Below are 20,748 nucleotides of genomic sequence, written 5' to 3'. Positions count from 1 at the left end.
GGATAGAGGGAACATAACTCAATATCATAAAAGCCATCTATGAAAAGCCCACAACAAATATTATTCTCAGGGCAGAAAAACTGAGAGCTTTTCCCTTAAGGTCAGGAACACGACAGGGATGTCCACTATCACCACTGTTGTTCAACACAGTGCTAGAAGTCCTAGACTCAGCAATCAGACAACAAAAGAAATAAAAAGCATCCAAATTGGCAAAGAAGTCAAATCCTTACTCTCTGCACATGACATGTTACTCTATGTGGAAAATCCAAGACTCCACCCCAAAATTGCTAAAACTCATACATGAATTCAGCAAAGTGGCAGGATATAAAATCTATGCACAGAAATCAGTTGCATTTCTATGCACTAACAATGAGACAAAAGAAAGAGAAATTAAGGAGTTGATCCCATTTACAATTGTACCAAATACCAAGATACCTAAGAATAAATCTAACCAAAGAGGCAAAGCATCTCTACTCAGAAAACTACAGAACACTCATGAAAGAAATTGAGGAAGACACAAAGAAATGGAAAAACTTTCTACGCTCATGGATTGGAAGAACAAATATCCTTAAAATGTCTATGCTACATAGAGTAATCTATATAATCAATGCAATCCCTATCAAAATACCATCAATTTTTTTCACAGAGCTGGAACAAATAATCCTAAAATTTGTATGGAAGCAGAAAAGACCCTGAATAGCCAAAGGAATGTTGAAAAGGAAAGCCAAAGCTGGTGGCATCACAATGCCAGACTTCAAGCTCTATATCAAAGCTGTAATCATTAAGACAATGTGGTACTGGCACAAAAACAGAAACACAGATCAGTGAAACAGAATAGAGAACCCAGAAATAGACCCTCAACTCTATGATCAACTAATCTTAGACAAAGTAGGAAAGAATATCCAATAGAAAAGGACAGCCTCTTCAACAAATGGTGTTGGAAAAACTGGACAGCCACATGTAGAAGAATGAAACTTGACCATTTCCTTACACCATACATATAAATAGACTCAAAATGGATGAAAGACATAAATGTGAGATATCAAAATCCTAGAGGAGAACACAGGTAGCAACCTCTGTACAACCTCTCAGCCATAGCAACTTCTTGCTAGACATGGTTCCAAAGGCAAGGGAAACAAAAGCAAAAATGAACTACTGGGATATCACCAAAATAAAAAGTCTTTTCTACAGCAAAGGAAACAGTCAACAAAACCAAAAGACAAACAACAGAATGGGAGAAGATACCTGCAAGTGTTTTATCAGATAAAGGGCTAGTATCCAAAATCTATAAAGAACTTATCAAACTCAACACCTATAGAACAAATAATCCAATCAAGAAATGGGCAGAAGACATAAACAGACATTTCTCCAAAGACAACTTACAAATGGCCAAGAGACACATGAAAAAATGCTCAATATCGCTCACCATCAGGGAAATATGAACCAAAACCACACTGAGATACAACCGCACACAACTAAGAATGGCTAAAATCAACAAGTCAGGAAATGACAGATGTTGGCAAAAATGTGGTCAAAGTGGAATCCTAAACCTCTTATCTTACACTGTTGGTGGGAACATAAGCTGTGCAGCCACTCTGGAAAACAGTACGGAGGTTCCTGAAAAAGTTGAAAATAGGGCTACCCTATGACCCAGCAATCACACTACTGGGTTATTTACCCTAAAGACACAATAGGGGTAGGTACCCTAAAGACCCAAAGGGGTAGGTACCTCCACCCCAATGTTTATAGCAGCAACGTCCACAATAGCCAAACTATGGAAAGAATCCAGATGTCCACTGACGGATGAATGGATAAAGAAGATGTGGTATAATATATATACACTGGAATACTACACAGCCATGAAAAAACAAAATCTTGTCATTTACAAAGACATGGATGAAACATGAGGGTATTATGCGAAGAGAAATAAGTCAATCAGAGAAAGGCAATTATCATATGCTCTCTCTGATATGAGGAATTTGAGAGGAAGGGCAGGGAGTTGTGGGAGTAAGGGAGGGAAAAAAGAAATGAGATGGGACCAGAGAGGAAGACAAACCATGAGACTCTTTAGGAATCTCAGGAAACAAACTGAGGGTTGCTGGAGGGGATGGGCGTGGCAGGGATAGGGTGGCTGGGTGAGGGACCCTAGGGAGGATATGTGCTATGGTGAGTGCTGTGAACTGTGTAAGACTGATGATTCACAGACCTGTATCCCTGAAAGAAACAATACATTACATGTTAATTTAAAAAAAGAAAGAAAATGTGGTATATACATACAATGGAACACTATAAGCCATCAAAAAAAAAAAAAATGAAATCTTGCCATTTGCAATTATGTGGATGGAACTAGAGGGCACTATGCTAAGTGAAATAAGTGAATCAGAGAAAAACAATCATTATATGATCTCACTCACAAGTGAAATTTAAGAAACAAAACAGAGGATCAGAGGGGAAGAGAGGGAAAAATAAAACAAGATAAAATCAGAGAGGTGACAAACCATTAAAATACTCTTAATCATAGGAAACAAACCCAGGGTTGCTGGAGGGGAGGGAGGCAGGCGGACGGGGTGACTGGGTGACGGACATGAAGGAGGGCATGTGATGTGATGAGCACTGGGTGTTATATGCGTGATGAATCACTGAACTCTAAATCTGAAATAGTACATTTTATGTTAATTAATTGAATTTAAATTTTTAAAAAAGAAAGTATATCATATGTAATGGCACAAAAGAGAGAGAGAGAGCATGGCTCTTTTTTTAGAGAATTACATTAGAGTAGTTGTAATTAGTAGAATAGGGTAAGAGAGGAAATGCCAAGAGACAGGGCTAGAGATGGACCAAAGCTTCAATAATAAAGGAACATTCATGCTGTACTGAGTGGCTCTAAAGGAATAATGAAGGCTTCAAACAGGTGAGTAACAAATTGGCTGGCTGCAAATTTTAGAAAAATCACTCCAGTTACCATGTGGTTAGTGAAGAGATTGGGGAATGGTTTGGGAAAACTATGAGGAATCCCTGTAGTGACCCAGGTGACAGCCTCAATGAACTGCATGTCAGGAAGTTTAAATGAAAGACGCATAGTTCCAGAGATATAGTAGGTACTTAATGCCCCACACTAATGTTTTTTAGTCTCATGATTTAATTTTTAAATGAGGTTTCACTTTGACAATGTAGGTATCCTACCGTAAGAATGCTGGAAAAGGAGCTTTGAAAATCTTCTAATCCAAGAACAGAACCATAACTGAAAACTACAGATGTTAATACCATGCAAGAACCAATGACAAAGTATTCAATCTTCTTTTATAATTATAAAAATTAGTACATACAGTAATGTCAAGAAATATGGATGTTAGCAAAGCAATGCACAATAAACATAGGACTTGGAGCCAGATAAACCAAGGTTCAATTCCTTGGTGTGCTACTATCTGTGTGACCTTGGGCGAGTTTCTTAGCAACTGCATGAGCCCCTATTCCCTACTATAAAATGAGGACAGTATCTGTCTTAGAAGGTTGCTGTGAATATTAAATGCAGGACAAAGAGGGGAACCTGGGTGGCTCAGTGTGTTAAGCCTCTGCCTTCGGCTCAGGTCATGATCTCTGGGATGAGCCCTGCATCGGGCTCTCTGCTCAGCAGCGAGCCTACTTCCCACCCCCGCCCACCACCTGCCTCTCTTTCTACTTGTGTTCCCTCTCTCCCTGTCAAATAAATTAAAAAAAAAAAAAGAAAGAAAGAAAAGAAACTGACATGGTGCTTGTAGAAGGCAGGCTCTCAAGGAATAGTAGTTACATTACTACATAGAACAATTCTTTTATAAATCAGTTAATCAAATAAGGGATGTCAGAACTTTGAAGGAAAGACACTATTTCATTTAAAGAAATGAGATTAAGAAGTAAAAAGAAAAAGCACTGTTTAAGCCATTCACCACACTTTACTAAATTAAAGTGTTTTCACCTTCGATCATGATTCTTGTATCTTGAAGACTCAGAATAACTATCGTATGAAGGGGAATACTTCTGATGTTTTGAATCAAGGGTCCCTTCTTTACTCTGAGAGGCTGAAACAGATTGACTTTTCCTGCAAAGAAAATAAAAACTGATTAAACATTTAAAGTCTCTCATAAGAGAAGGATTTTAAATGCCATTTAACATTGAGATAAAATCTTGAATAGAAATTATGAAATAGCTATGACAAAGTTTTTAAGAAAGGCATTCACTCATAAAAAAGAGTATCTTTTGCTCTGTGAGAAATAAACACAAATCACCGCAAGGATCAGTAAATGTGAATAGGGACTTAAAATCTATGAATTAGAGACAGTCAAAATGTGATGTAAAAAGAGACACACAAACATGATCACATCACCCAGGCTGCCTAAAAAATTGACTCTTCTTTGTTCCAAGAATAAACTCCAAAATCCTCAAGGTCTGCAATGTCCTACGTCATCTGAGCTGTGCATCATCTCCCACCATTTTCCCCTTTGTTCTCTGCTCGAGTCACATTCTTCCCTCATTTTCTCCTCCTACATTTGTATGTACTGACCTGCCAATCTTTATCTGCTTTACATCACTGACTCCTTTCCATCCACTGGATCTCACCATAAGCTTTCCTTCCCCAGGAAACCTTTCTCTAATGTCGCTATACCCCCAGGCTATTCAAATCCCTTCATTTTAGATCTTTGAGATGTATGTTCTTTTCTCTCATAACACATGTCTCAGTGTGTAAGTGTTCATTCATTTCAGTGAATATTTGATTACAGTATCTATCTTCCCCACCACACTGTATGCCCATAACTATACTCCTAGCGCCCATGACAGGGCCTGGGACATAGTAGATACTCATTGCATAGTTGCTGAATGACCGAGTATTAACCTATCCGTTTCAGCTCTGGTCCTCATCTGTTTCACAAAGTCTGGAGCATGCTGTCGTTGGTGGTCATATAGCGTTGTCAGGGGAGCTCCGGAAGCAGTGATGGCATCTGAGATATGAGTTCGAGTCAACTCTGCCATCTAAATAAGAACACACACAAGGCAAAAGTAGATGTGAAAAAAAAAATCACAGAAAACTGAGAAGGAGCACAGTGTCTTCGAAAGATCACTGGATTAAGAGCAAGTAAATTCCATTGTAAGAGGTAAAACACTGGGGGCAAGTCATTTAGATTCTTTAAGTCTCACAAAGCTTCCTTATAAAAATAAAAAGTTGGATGGACTACCTGGTTTCTAAGTTTCATCTAACTACAGCAGCCTATAAATTAAAACAAAATCTTCAGGTAATATAATAAGTCATTATAAACCAAAAATAAATCTTCTATAAGAATCAACTCAATTGGGCGCCTGGGTGGCTCAGTGGGTTAAGCCGCTGCCTTCGGCTCAGGTCATGATCTCAGGGTCCTGGGATCGAGTCCCGCATCGGGCTCTCTGCTCAGCAGGGAGCCTGCTTCCTCCTCTCTCTCTGCCTGCCTCTCTGCCTACTTGTGATCTCTCTCTGTCAAATAAATAAATAAAATCTTTAAAAAAAAAAAAAAAAAAAAGAATCAACTCAATTTCTACTTCCTATACCTGTTTTGACCTACAATGGGAGGTATCTTCCCTATTCACCAGTACTGCAACTGCTGCCTGTATTATGCATTTGGTGTTCATTCAATCACTGCCTTGACAACTTGAAGTGTGTTTGAAATCTTTGTTAATGTTGTCTAAAATTTTCTTAAGAGTCTATGCACAATCCCACAGAACCCAATCCAGGAGGTTCCTGGTCTTTTAATATTAATAACAAAATCATTTCACAAACAATCCTAGATTGTACCTGCTAATATAAACTGAAACTATAACTATAGACTATAATATCCCGTACACAGACAACAGTAAAACTATTTCTGGCTTTGTTCTTGGTACAGTAAAAGACAAGACACTAACATCACTGTAGGTAGAAAGGAACCATCTTCATACAAAGTAGATCAATGGCTTCCTGGGACCAAAACTGGGGACAGAACGGATAGGTGCATGAAGAAACTTTTTAGTGACGGAAATACAGTTGCCATCTGAACAACATGGGGGTTAGCGGAGCCAATTCATTAAGCAGTCGAAATTTGTGGATAACTTCTAATTCCCCCAAAGCTGAACTACAAAATAGCCTATTGTTGATTAGAAGCCATACCCATAACATAAACAGTTGATTAACACATATCTTATACATATGTACTTTATACTGTATTATTATAATAAAGTAGGCTAGGGGCACCTGGGTGGCTCAGTCAGTTGGGTGTCTGCCTCCAAGGTCATGATCCCAGGGTCCTGGGATCGAGCCCCACATTAGGCTCCCTGCTCGACAGGAAGCCTGCTTCTCCCTTTCCCACTCCCCCTGCCTGTGCTCCTTCTCTCTGTCAAATAAATAAATAAAATAATAAAATCTTTTAAAAAATAAATAAAGTAGGCTAGAGAAAAAAAATATTAAGAAAATCCTAAGGAAGAAAAATTACATTTATAGTACTGTACTGTATTTGTCAAAAATATTTTTGCATATAAGCAGACCCTCACAGTTCAAGCCCATGTTGTTCAAGAATCAACTGTATTCTATTTCTCAATTACGGTGGTGTTTATAGGGATGGACAGAGAGTTAAGAAAAGACAGAAATATATAGATATAGATATCTACATCTAATTAGATACCTATATATTTGTCAAAACTCATCAAACAATACACTTAAAATGGATATATTTTATAGTCTGTAAATTATAGATCAATAAAATCAGTATATTTTTTTTCCCCAAAGATTTTATTTATTTGACAGACAGATATCACAAGTAGGCAGAGAGGCAGGCAGAGAGAGAGAGAGGAGGAAGCAGGCTCTTCTGCAGAGCAGACAGCCCGATGCAGGGCTTGATCCCAGGACACTGGGATCAAGACCTGAGCCACGCTGAGCCACCCAGGCGCCCGAAATCATATTTTTAAAAAGCCTACTCAAGGGCAGACATTTTAGAGTTCTCCATTTTTTCTGCCTCTAATCACTCACATGTACAACATACTGCCTCAAGTCAACAGTATTTGGCTCCCACTGAAAGTCACTAATCAAAAGTACATATTTGCTAGATGTTAGAAACTACAAAGACCAAATCTACTCAGACTGACTAAAAGAAAAGGGTCTCTCAATGGCCTTACTTCACAGATTTGGCGAGCCACGTCTGAGTTGAGGCGAGCAGTGTCTGCTTGGTGAGTGGCTATTTTACAAGTTGCTTCCTGCAGGACCTCCGCTACTTCCCTTTGTGATTTGACCACCTGCTGTAAGGATTCTGCATGGACCTGAAAATAAAAGAAAGTAAAAAGAGAACTTCTGTTATGCCTCAGTCTCTCCCCACTGCAAATTAGCTTTAATTTTTTTTTTTAAAGATTTTATTTATTTATTTATTTGACAGAGATCACAAGTAGGCAGAGAGGCAGGCAGAGAGAGAGAGAGAGAGGAGGAAGCAGGCTTCCTGCTGAGCAGAGAGCCCGATGTGGGACTCGATCCCAGGACCCCGAGATCATGACCTGAGCCGAAGGCAGCGGCTTAACCCACTGAGCCACCCAGGCGCCCCTAGCTTTAATTTTAAAATTGTTTTATGGCACAAATGCCTTGTAAAAAAAAATGTGGAGATTTCATGTCTTGAAATCTAGAGTTTAGAGTCTCAAAATTACTGCTGGAGTTTAATTTTTAACTCCACCATTCAAGAGCTGATGTTTCCTTAGACAATAAATACTATGTACCTCAGCTCCCACTGGGAATAAATCTTAACTCACAGGATTGCTACCAGAGTCAAATGACATGAAATTAACCCAAATGGCATAATGTACTAAGGCATTATTATATTTTTCCTTTTTCACTCGTAGATAATTAAAAGAAAACTGAAGTGACTCCAAAGATACAAATTTAGATTTATAGAACCAGTGCATGCTGCAAACGTAAGTACCTGAGCTGCTTTGTTTCGGGTTTCTTCTAATTGTCTCTGACACTCCAAAGCCTCTTGTTCAGCTTTCAATTTCAAAAGGGCCAAGTCTCTCTCATGGCGTTGCTGCTGTGCCTTCAAAATAAAAAAATGATCAACTATTAATTCTAAGATACTACACCATTTTAACACAGTGACGATATTACCCGTAATACTATTTTCTTAATTTTTTTGAAGCAACCTGTTAGAATTTCAAGGAAAGACAGCAAATAGAATAGCCCTCAACTGTTATCAAAATTTAATGACCACCTACTACGTGTCAAATAATGCAGTAAAATAAAAAATTTCCAAGGCACACAGGACTAAGAACTCATACAAAAAAGCTAGTTTTAAAGTAAAAGCTGCAGCGCCTAACTCTATAAGAGAGATTAAAATGTCCTATGTATAAAAATAAAGGTAACACTTCACAACTCAGAATTTTAGGACTCCTTTATTCTGGCTTTACAGGAGTAGTTTCATGAAAATATTGCCCCAGAAAAGGTCTCCTCACCAGGACCTTTTCTTTCCACTATTTCATATAACATTATCAATCAATTTATATTTTTTCATTTCTTCTGAAATTGTGCTAAATACAGGTTTTCTAAAGGTGGGAAAGACTGTATATAAAGTTATATAATGCCCTGTATAAATCTGGAAGCCCAGAATTATAACATATCTCTTAAATGGTAGAGAATCTCAGTGCTATTTTGGATTTCAAAGTAATGGCCACTGCCATGGGATCATTTCCCTAATCCAGTGATTTTTTTTTTAAGATTTTATTTATTTATTTGACAGAGATCACAAGTAGGCGGGGGCCGGGGGGAGCAGGCACGCTGCTGAGCAGAGAGCCCAATATGGGGCTTGATCCCAGGACCCTGGTATCATGACCCAAGCTGAAGGCAGAGGCTTTAACCCACTGAGCCACCCAAGCGCCCCAATCCAGTGACTTTTAACCAAGCTCTTTTCAGTCCCTCCCCAGTCTCCATCAGGAAGACTTGGAAATGTCTGGGGGAGTTTTTGCTGTCCTGATGACCGGACAGCACTACTGTTATTTATTGGGAGAGGTACAGGAATGCTCAATCCCTTGCAAAGAATGGGATAGTTCCACACAAAGAATGGTTTTAATTATTTTGGGAAGAACAAATGCAAAACAAAATTGAGAAAAAATTATTTACAACAGCATCAGGAGACAAAATATTTAAGAATAAATTTTAAAATGTGTAAGATCTGTACACTGAAAATTACATTGCAGAGAGAATTATTTTTAAAACCTAAATAGATAAAGGTATCATGCTCACAAATTAGAAAATGCCATATTGTTAAGATGTAAATTCTCCCCCCAAACTGATCTACTGAATCAATGCCAGTCATATCAAAATCAACAAAAATAAAAAATCAGGCCCCCTCTTTTTTGGTAGAAGACAACAAACTAATTCTAAAAGCTATAGAGAAATGCAAAAACCTAGAATACCCAAAACCACCTTGAGGAAAACAAAACTGAAGTAATTACACCCTGATTTCATGACTCACTCTAAGAACATAGTTAAACAGTATGGCATTGGCATTAAGGATAGGCATATAGATCAATGGAAAAGAACAGAGTCCAGAAATAGACCTCCATATAAGGGATTACTTAATTGTTGGTAAAGGGGCCAAGATAATTTAAGTCTTTTTACGAAAATGTTGACGGAACAAATGAAAATCCAGATGGAGGAAAAGATGAACTCTGGTCCCTTCTTCACACTCCATAAGTAGATAGCTCACACACTTAATTAAATAAAATATAAAAGCCAAAACTATAAGAGCTTTTTAGAAAAACATAAAAAAAAAATCTTTGTTAAAGTATCTTAACATCTTAGGGTAGGCAAAGATATCTTAGAAAACAAAATGAACAGAAAAGAAAAAAATGAAAAACTGGATTTCATTAAAATGAAAATATTCTGCACTCAAAAAAAATACAGTTTAAAAATGAAAAGACAAAAATTTTTTTTTAAATTAAAAGGCAAGCTAAGGACTGAGAAACAGTATTTGAAATATATCTGAAAAGGACTTGTTTCTAGTTTCTATATGTAAAGGACTTCTATACAATCCTGTTATGAAACAGGCCAAAAATATGAAAGACATTCACAAAGATGATATACGAATGGTTAATAAGCACACAAAACGATTATCAACCTCATGAGTCATAAAAGAAATACAAATTAAAACCACAATGATACCAGTTCACACTCACTAGAATGCCTAGAATACCAATGACAGCAAAAATGTGGAGCAACTGGGACTCTCACAGATTGCTGTATAAGATAATACAACTACTCTGGAAAACAGCATAGCAGTTTCATATGAAGTTAAGCATATACTTTTACTTGACCCAAGCAATTACACTCCTGGGTATTAAAGCAAGAAAAATGAAAAAACATGTTGAATACAGAGTTGTAAAAATATTCATATTTTTATGAATATGAATTCATATTCATAACAGAAATATTTATAATAGCCCCAAACTGGAAACAATACAAATGTACATCAAGAGGATAAACTGTGTTACACTGATCAATGGAATGTAACAATACAAATGTACATCAAGAGGATAAACTGTGTTACACTGATCAATGGAATGTACTCAGCAAAAAAATAGTACGAACAAAACAATGGATACAACATGGACGAATCTTAAAAACATTATGTCACATAAAATAAGCTAAACACAACAAAGTACAAAGAACAGTTCCATTATGCCTGTTCTAGAACAGGCAAAAAATACTATGGTGATTAGGAATCAGAATGGTAACTGTCTCTGGGAGAGCAAATTAACTGAAAAGATCGTCCATGGGTGAACTGTCTGAAGCAACAGAAGTGTTCTATATTTTGATTAGGGTTGTCGTTACATTGATCAAAACTCCTCAAACTATGCACTTAAAATCTGCGTATTTTATTATATGTAAATACTAAATTTTTTTGTTTTTTTTAAAGATAGCAACAGCAACTCCACATAAGAACACTGCTTCTACCTTTATTGGATTTTTGTTAGCTAAGGAAAAGTCCACATTATCCTAGCTTTATCAAATATCTGGAACTCAGAAACTTTTCTTTTTGGTACAAATAAAGCATTAAAAACAAAACAATAAAAAGTCAGTTATCTCTGACTTGTCAGCAAAAGAAAATATTGAGAATTGCTTGATTAGCTGATTTTCACAGTCATTTAAAAAAACAGAGGAAGAGGAAAATGAAATATTTGAGAGACAATGACTTAATTATTGTTCTGCTACCAAATATTCTATGTTTAACTTTTTTAGTACTTTATATGACAGTTTTCCCCAGGGCTATTTATAAGACTATTTTTTTCTACTTGGCAAGTAAAAGTTTTATGTGCTAGTTTTGGTTTTTCACCTCATCATTGAAACTATTTTAAATACCAAAGAAAAGAGAAAAAGCACAGAAAGCTAAAGAGAAAATTCCACAAATACCTTTATGATCTGAGCCAGAGATACACTCTCCTGCTGAGCAAGTGATATGCCTCTAACTCTTTCCACATCTGACAGCTGGCGTACCGACTCCTCAATGGCACTCAAGTAACTGAGTTCTGCCGCCATACGGTGCTGGAGGCCAGCAGGAGAAAAGCGCTTAGAACCTGGAAGGCATAAGTGACTGTCAAATGTAAGAGAAACGACCTCTCAGATTTCTGAAATTCATTTTTCATCTTAAGAACCCAAACGAGCTTGCTTTCCACTGCAGTAAAGACTGACTTCTTATTAGCATAGTGTACATTTTCCAGGTGTGTTCTGACTTAGGCTGGCAAGGGGAAAAATCACCACTGTTGAGTGTTTCACGCTTTTCAGTATTTCTTTTCCTGTACAATTCTGAATACTTAAAAAAGTAATCACATTCATTTGATGCGATAACATCTTCCTATAGTTCGGCTGAAAAGGGATTTTAAGGGAGAGAAGTCGTATCTTGAATGACAACTGCACGGATCTACTTGCCTGATGTTGAAGCCGTCTCTGCAGTTGTTCTGCTGGCAGCAAGGTTCATATCGGTAAAAGATGCATTAGGCTTAAATCCTGCTACAGATGGAGGCGTTATTACCGAGGATTTAGATCTTTCTAATGAAGTTCCTGGAAGGTCAAACTGCAACAATTTCTGAGAACTTGGAGACAAGGGAGAAGTTGGAGTTTTCTGAGATCTTCCCTTGTCTGATGAGACACTAGAAGTTTTGTTTCATATAAAGACGTTAGAACAAGGAAAACTATTTCAAGAGCCAGCTAAACAATTCATAAGAACAGCATATATTACATTCTTTATTGACATTTAAAAGGCTGTGACTCAGGCATTTAATCATTCAAACATCATCACCATGTTGAATGAACTACTGAGTATGGCTCTCATTGCTAGACTTAAAATGGTGAATGAGCTAGGCACAAACCCTGCCCAAAATAATAAAACAGAAAAGGAGTTGCAATTAACCTGGCACTTAACTCTTTCTTCTACAATGTACATATATAATGAATCACTTATTACAGTATAAGGCAAAACTTTTAAAAATACATAGACCTCATATAGCAATAAAATTATAGCCATATATAAAAGGTAATGTCAAGCCTATCATTTAAAAAATGCCTTATAATCTATCTCTGAAAGAGAATAAAGTACCATTTTGTATTAAACATTAAGAAATGACAAAATCCACTATCTCGTTATTCCTCTTAACCCAAAAATTCACAGTAAAAAATTTTTTTCCTACTAACCATATCTAAGTACTTTCTTTATATGTACTCATTTGTTTTCATCTACTTCTAATGTTATAGTTCTTTCCTGAACTTTCTAAAAAAAGAAGTAACGTCTCATAAGCTGTCTGAAATAACTCTTAATGTATTTATTTCAATACAAGGCATATGTCTAGCTCCTCTCTGAGAAATTAGACTCATTAAAGTTACTGTTTCTCATAACAAAAAGATGCTGCCATGCACTAAACATTAATTTATTGAATAAATTACTTGAAGATACTTCATAAAACATGTTAGCACAGTTAACACATTTCTAACATAATAAAACAAGTTTACTTTTAGCTTTAATAAAACCAGGACATAGTTTTCAAAGATAGACATTTCTCTTAAACCCAGCATATAAATATTTGAATAAAAGTAGTCTTGAGAGGCACTCACTTGTTTACAAGTGACCTTTAATTTACTATTGATGATTTAGAGAACTACTATTTCTAATAGTCTGACAACCTCATTTATGGAATAGAAAATGAATTTATTACTTCTTTTACTAGATTTCCAAGAAAGAATTCCAACACAATATCAAAATCAAGTATGCCTGAATCTCAATTTTAGTTTTACAAGCTTAATTTGTATTTGATCTGCAGAGAAGATTCACCTAGACTAGCATTTCCAAAACTGCTTCCAACGATGTTAATAAATTTTCAAAAAATAAAAAGGACAGAAAAGTAAAGAGCTTGGGGACAGAGAATGGCTATAGCAAACTAAGTAAAGAAATAAATAAGTTAAATACTGTTTTAAAAATCTGAGCATCTCTTCATCAAAGCCTCAGATCATAGGTGAGGAAGGTGGCAGGGGAAGTCTAGTCTATAGTACAGGGCATTTATCAAACTTATTTGGCTGTGAATTCTTTTTTAGAAATGTTTAACTTTGTCGATTTTGCGAAATAAATCATCAGAATATCTCTAAAGAAAGGTAAAGTTTTCTGACAAAAAAATTAAAATTCAATTTTAAATACAGTAATAATAGTATTAACAATATAAGATTTACAATATGAAAGCATTAAAGTTAATTATCTATATGTGACACCATATTAGAAAGAGCACACAGTTTTAAAAGAAAAAAATAAATCCATGTCTTCTCGGAGCTTAAACTTCCAGAAGGACAAAATTAGTGCAGCACATAAAAAGCCATGCAGACAAAGGAATAGAAACTGCACATGAAGCAATCACAAAAGATCATATATAAGCAACAGGCTCAGTGTATAATACTGTATGATATTAAAAAGAAGGGGAAAAGATAGTATGCAAGCTCTCTGTAAACAATATGAGAGTGAGATTTCAAAATCTGCTTGAGTCATCAAATAAGTTGAGAGAGAAGTTCACAGGAAGAAAGGTAATGAGACAAAAGGATGCTATGTAGGTGTGTTGAAGGGGTGGATGAACAAAGATGAGGAGAAATGTAGAGAAAAGAAATGAGACAGTCAGTGGTAGCCTAGTGAAACACTTCAAATAAAGTTAAGTTCTTGGGAATTCATCTACAGAGCAGCTGTGAGCTCCCAAGGTAGCCTAAGGAGAGCAGCTGGTTGGTCCGAGGATTGATTCAAAATAACAACAGTGGTAATGGCAGTTAGAATAGAAAGGGGGATGGTGCTGGAGGCAAAGCATTCCTGAGAGAGGCTGTAATAGTTTAGGTAAGAGATGACCATATTCTAAAATATAAAGACCCCAACTATGAACAAAACTCCAAAGTCTCTTCAGAAAATATAGCATTTATTGAATGGATTCTCTGAACATCAATGATGCTATAACTTTAATTAAATATCAATTACAGGTATAAAATATACATTACCTTACAGAATGCCCAGAAAGATCCTGCAAAATGCTATCAGTGTCAAGAGTCTGCTCATAATCTTTAACAGAAAGTTTGCTACTGGTCCCAGATTTCTTTCCCTGATGAGAGTCACGTTCTGAGCCAGAGTGTACTTTGTCCTCATCAACAAGTGAGTTCTGAACATTTCCAGTGATTGAATCCAGACCTATAAAGCAAATTTCTTATAAAGCTGATTCCCAATGTCAGAAGCTACCAAGAAATAATTGATACCTGTATTTCAAGAAAGTAATGCAATGTACATATCAGACTTCTTTTAACATTATTTTTCATATATAAAATAAAGTAGTTCATCCTTCTGTTTCCATTTAAGAAGAATAAAGTTTCTTCCATTAACATCCCCCCACTTGCTGCTAAAAAATAAATTGCTAAATCGAATGGTAAAGAAGACAAGCATATTGAGTAAGAATGAAGTACTATTCTATCCCTATGAAAAAGTAACCAAAAAAGACTTTTAAAGATAAAACCCAGAACTGGGAGAAAAATAGTATCGAATGCCAAATGAAGTATACAATCATTCTGAAAAACTTTTTGACAAGAACTACGTAATGTGTAACTTTAAAATATTTTGACCTGAATCTCCAACAATTGAAGAGTTGTCTAAATTACACAGAAAACAGTAACTTGATCATTAATTAACTAGCACTTTGTAATTTAAAATGCACTCATTTTAACTGTACAGTTGGTTAAGCAACTGCCTTCAGCTGAGGTCATGATCCTGGAATCTGGGGATGGAGTCCCACATTGGGCCCTCTGCTTCTCCATATGACCTTTCCCCCTCTCATACTCTCTCTCTCATTGTCTCTTTCTCAAATAAATAAATAAAATCTTAAAAAAAAAAAAAAGGGTCTCATGACTCTTAAGTCTAGTGCAGCCCAATTTTATGTTTCAACAGCAACATGAGAAAACACTTGTTACATTTAAAAATAACAGAAAAAAGAAGAGCATATACACTTTAATGACAGCAAAAATTTTCTAATGTAGATATATGGTTAAAGATCCAAAGAAAATGAAAAAGGAAACAATTATGCTGCACACCCATGTTCGCAGCAGCATTATTCACAGTAGCCAAAAGATGGAAACAGCCCAAGTGTCCTTCAACAGTGAATGAATAAACAAAATGTGGTATTTACATACAATGATATGTTATTCTGTCTTGAAGGACATTCTTTTTATTTATTTATTTTTCTGAGAGAGTACACATGCATGTGTGCGTACGAGAGGTGAGGGAGGCAGAGGCAGGAGAGAGAGAATCACAGGCCAAGGTGCTGAGCATGGAGCCCAAAGCTGAGCCTGATCTCAAAACCCTGAGATCACGACCAGAGCTGTAATCCAGAGTCCAATGCTTAAATGACTGAGCCACCCAGGTGCCCCAAAAGGAAGGACATTCTGATACACACTACAACACAGATGAATCTTTGAGCACATTATGCTAAAATAAGCCAATCACAAAAGGACTAAATTGTACGATCATACACTTATATGAAGCACCTAGTGTAGGAAAATTCATAAAGACACAAAGTAGACATTTGTTACCAGAGGCAAGGGGGAGAGGAAAATGAGTTATTACCTAGAGGAATAGAGTTTAAGCTGGGGATGATGAGAAAGTTTTGGAGATAGACAACAGTGACAGCTGCACAACATGAATGTACTTCATAACACTGAACTATACACTTAGCAACGGTTAAATTGCCTAGTCAAATTCAAAGACAACAAAGTAGAATGGTGGCTGCCAGGAGTCCAGTGAGGAGGGAGCCAACAACCGAGGAATGGGAAGGCAGTGTTTACTTAATGGGCCCAGAGTTTTACCATGGGAAGATAAAGAAAGTTCCAGAGATGGATATGATAATGGTTGCAAACAGTGAAAAACAAAACAAAACGAAAAAACCCAACCTCTCAATGCCACTGAACTGTACAGTTAAAATGGTTAAAATAAGGGGTAGAAGGTATTTGCAAAGGATATATTCAATAAGGAGTTAATATCCAAGATAGATAAGAGAACTGACTCAACTCACCACCAAAAACCACCCAAATAATCTTAGTTAAAAATTTATTTAAATAATCTTCCTTAAAAATTTAAATCTTATTTAAAAATAATAATCTTATTTTTAAAACCCTTATTTAAAAATCTTATTTAAAGGGGCTCCTGGGTGGCTCAGTGAGTTAAAGCCTCTGCCTTCAGCTTAGGTCATAGTCTCAAGGTCCTGAGATGGGCCCGCATGGGGCTGTCTGCTCAGCGGGAAGCCTGCTTCCCCGCCTCTCTCTGTCTGCCTCTCTGCCTACTTGTGATCTCTCTCTCTCTCTCTCTCTCTCTCTGTGTCAAATAAATAAAATCTAAAAAAAAAAAAAAAAGTGTTTGGGTGGCTCAGTCAGTTAAGCATCCAACTCTTGATTTCAGCTCAGGTTTTGACCTCAGAGTTGTGAGTTCAAGCCCTGCATGCTGGATGTGGAACCTACTTTAAAAAAAAAAAAAAAAAAAGTGTGGTGATGACCTCCCCACGAGAACATGCTCCTCACAAAGGACCTCCTCCACCTTTCCAGAAGAGGAGAAGAGGAAGCATAAGAGGAAGCACCTAGTGCACAGCCCCAACTCCTACTTCACGGAGGTGAAGTGCCCAGGGTGCTAAAAAGTCACCACTGTCTTTAGCCAGGCACAAACAGTAGTTTTGTGTGTTGGCTGCTCCACTGTCCTCTGCCAGCCTCCAGGAGGAAAAGCAAGGATTAGAGGATGCTCCTTCAGACAGGGGCAGCAATAAAAGCACCCTGAAACAAGATGAATGGGAAACTATCCCAATAAACAGATTTTGTATTAAAAAAATTTAAAAAAAAAACAAAATCAAAGAAAGAAAATAATATTTAAAATGGCAATTTTTATATTGGGTGTATTTTACCACATAAAAAATAAACTAATAAATAAATATACTCTGCTATAGTGACAGTAATTGGATAACAACTTTTCATTAAAATTTAGTTTAGGGGCACCTGGGTGGCTCAGTGGGTTAAAGCCTCTGTCTTTGGCTCAGGTCATGGTCTCAGGGTCCTGGGACAGAGCCCCAAGTCGGGTTCTCTACTCAGCAGGGAGCCTGCTTCCTCCTCTTTCTCTCTCTGCCTGCCTTTCTGACTACTTGCAATCTCTATCAAATAAATAAGTAAAATCTTAAAAAAATAATAAAATTTAGTTTAAAAAAGGAAAAATGAAAAGTCATAGCATATGAAAAAATAAACAATTAGAGAAATGAAAATCACCTCAAATAAGATACCATTTTTCATTATCAGATTAGCAAGTATTTTTAAAATAATAAAGTCTTGAGTGTTATTCAGCACACAGAGAAAAGGATACTTATACACTGTTTTCAAGGGAGTGCAAACTGATATTTTCTTTTTGGAGAACAACTTAAAATATACATAAAATAATTTTTGATCGCCCTTGACCCAGAAATTTCATCTCATTCATAGTAATTCATCCTAGGAACCTAGGTAAAGATGTGTACCATGAATTAGATATGCTGAACACATTACCACAAAAAGGTGGGGAGGGGGAGACACATGCAAATAATCTATATGATTATCCATCAGTTTGAATGGACTCTCTAATCTAAAACCTATTTATAATCCCTAGACTAAAAGCAAGTTATCAATACTGGATATCTCTAATTTTTTCATAATAAAAATGCATTTCTTTACTCATCTAATATTAGCCTTTTTAAAAAGATTTTATTTATTGGGGCGCCTGGGTGGCTCAGTGGGTTAAGCCACTGCCTTCGGCTCAGGTCATGATCTCAGGGTCCTGGGATCAAGCCCCGAATTGGGCTCTCTGCTCAGCAGGGAGCCTGCTTCCTCCTCTCTCTCTGCCTGCCTCTCTGCCTGCTTGTGATCTCTCTCTGCCAAATAAATAAAATAAAATCTTAAAAAAAAAAAAAAGATTTTATTTATTTATTTGATACAGAGAGAGATCACAAGTAGGCAGAACAGCAGGCAGAGGAGTGGGGAAACAGGCTCCCCATTGAGCAGAGAGCCTGATGCGAGGCTTGATCCCAGGACCCTGAGACCATGACCTCAGTCAAAGGCAGAGGCTTAACCCACTGAGCCACATAAGGGCCCCCATTATTAGCCTTTGAAAAGAAATACACAATTTAAAAACTGCTCTTCATTTCAAACAACCAAAATTTGTAGACAATACAAAAGACTATGCAAAAAGAACTGAACTCCAACCAAGGGATCTATACACAAAGGAAATATGTGCCACTACTTTAAAAGATTGCCAAATGAGGGGCGCCTGGGTGGCTCAGTCGGTAAAGCATCTGTCTTTAGCTCAGGTCATGATCCCAGGGTTCTGGGATCGAGTCCCGGGATCTCCCTGCTCCAAAAGAGTCTGCTTCTCTCTCTCTCTCTTCCTCTGCCTCTGTGCATGCTCATGCTCTCCCTCCCTCTCAAATAAATAAAATCTTTAAAAAAAATAAATAAAAGATTGCCAAATGAAAGTATATTTATAGGTTCCAAATTAAATTAAGATTAAAAAATTTTTTCTTATGATCACCACTATGATCTACCAACTACTTGCAGCCACGTTGGGAAGTTTTTATTCAGAGCAGGCAGATGCTATTTCTCACCACCAGATGGAGTATATACAACAAAAATTACACTAATTTTAGAACTTAGGGATAAAGGAGAAACTAAGTTTTAGATAATGCTGTATAAACTATAATACAATGGACACTGGGGAGGGTATGTGCTTTGGTGAGTGCTGTGAAGTGTGTAAACCTGGCGATTCACAGACCTGTACCCCTGGGGATAAAAATATATGTTTATAAAAAATAAAAAATTATTAAAAAAGAAATCTTAAACTACAATACATAGAAATTTTTAAGGCATTATGAGAGGAGATTAGGGAAACGGAAAGCCATAAAACACTACCTACACTTCATCTAATTATGTTTTAGATAACAATTTTTAAAAACCTATATTGAATCATATTGCTTATAGTTATATATTCAACATATCATAATATTTTAAGTTGTACAGAATATTATAGTAGAAGATAAACTAGATATAAGAATCAGAAGTCACAATCCAGACTGTGCCAATAACTAGTTGGTAACCTTAGGTTTAACACTAAAGAAAAAAAAACAAAGCAAAACCACTGCAAAGTAAAAGAACTGAGTTAAGTTCAGCATTTCCCAAAATATGTTCAGCTGAATTCGAAAGCATTAACATGCTGATGGAAGAAATGACTCTGTGGTCAAATAAATTTGGAAAATACTTCATACTGCAGCCTCATCCTCATCTAAAATAAACAATGCATGTTAGCATATTAGGAGTACCAATAAATCCCGCAGAAAACAAGCTGGTCTCACTCTAAAAGCATTTCCCAAATTTATGGAACCATGGAGCTCTTCTCTACTGAGAACACTTATGAAAGTGCTTATCCAAATGAAACAGTATTTCACAAGAAAAGACAGACATTGGCAAGTGCTATCAGAATGATGTCTAATTGCCACCAAAAACTTTCAGAACAATCTGAAAGAGAGTTATACTAGGTTAATGATTAAGTAATAATTTCTCCTAGCATTCTCATAATGGGAGCACAAAGTGGCATTAGCTTTCTGAGGGGTTATTTGGCAAAGTGTACCCAAATTCTGAACATGACATACTCTTTGCCCCACTTCCTCATTCTAGAATTTCACCTTAAAGAAAAGAACCAGATCAATGCATAAAGATACATTTATAAGATATTCAATGCAGCAGTGTTCATAATAGAAAAGAAGAAATACAATAGCCTAAATGTCTAACAATTTGGTAAATAAATTATACCAAAATAATAAAACACTGGCTAGTCTTTGCAAGGGTGATTCATATTTACTGACAGAGAAAGAGCATGTAAACAAATGTGGTCCCTCATGTAACATTTCTTATTTACATATGCCTACAAATTATCTGGAAGGATTCTTACTAAAAATCTTAACATTTTACAGTCAACAGAAGGTCTATCACTTAAAAAACAACAACAACAACAACAACAACAAAAAACCACAGGAAAAGAAAACAAGTGTTGGTGTGGATGTGAAGAAGCTGGAGCCCGTGTGCATTGCTGGTGGAAATGTAAAATGCCAGAGCCACAATGGAAAACAGTACAACATTTTCTCAAACAGTTAAACACAGATATACCATTTGATCCAACAAATGCA

The 20,748-nt window shown here is 36.5% G+C and overlaps 1 protein-coding gene and 1 pseudogene across 5 annotated transcripts in view; one reads left to right on the top strand and one right to left on the bottom strand.

Moving 5' to 3' along the window:
* CEP350 (centrosomal protein 350) overlaps positions 1 to 20,748 on the bottom strand; it is a 150,193-nt gene that overhangs the window by 70,702 nt on the left and 58,743 nt on the right. For all 5 annotated transcript variants that reach the window (XM_013064217.2, XM_045074331.1, XM_045074330.1 and 2 more), the window contains 7 exons: positions 14,525 to 14,711; positions 11,936 to 12,156; positions 11,420 to 11,583; positions 7,938 to 8,048; positions 7,150 to 7,290; positions 4,868 to 5,004; positions 3,953 to 4,075 (listed from right to left, as the gene is read on the bottom strand). In XM_013064217.2, coding sequence (XP_012919671.1) covers positions 3,953 to 4,075; positions 4,868 to 5,004; positions 7,150 to 7,290; positions 7,938 to 8,048; positions 11,420 to 11,583; positions 11,936 to 12,156; positions 14,525 to 14,711 — 1,084 coding nt within the window. The remainder of the gene's footprint in view (positions 1 to 3,952; positions 4,076 to 4,867; positions 5,005 to 7,149; positions 7,291 to 7,937; positions 8,049 to 11,419; positions 11,584 to 11,935; positions 12,157 to 14,524; positions 14,712 to 20,748) is intronic.
* LOC101674004 lies at positions 17,070 to 17,319 on the top strand (annotated as a pseudogene).

Source organism: Mustela putorius, unplaced genomic scaffold (genome assembly GCF_011764305.1).
Source record: "Mustela putorius furo isolate JIRA1106 unplaced genomic scaffold, ASM1176430v1.1 tig00537335_pilon_pilon_pilon, whole genome shotgun sequence".
Lineage (NCBI taxonomy): Eukaryota > Metazoa > Chordata > Mammalia > Carnivora > Mustelidae > Mustela > Mustela putorius.
This window is presented reverse-complemented; position numbering and strand designations above follow the sequence as displayed.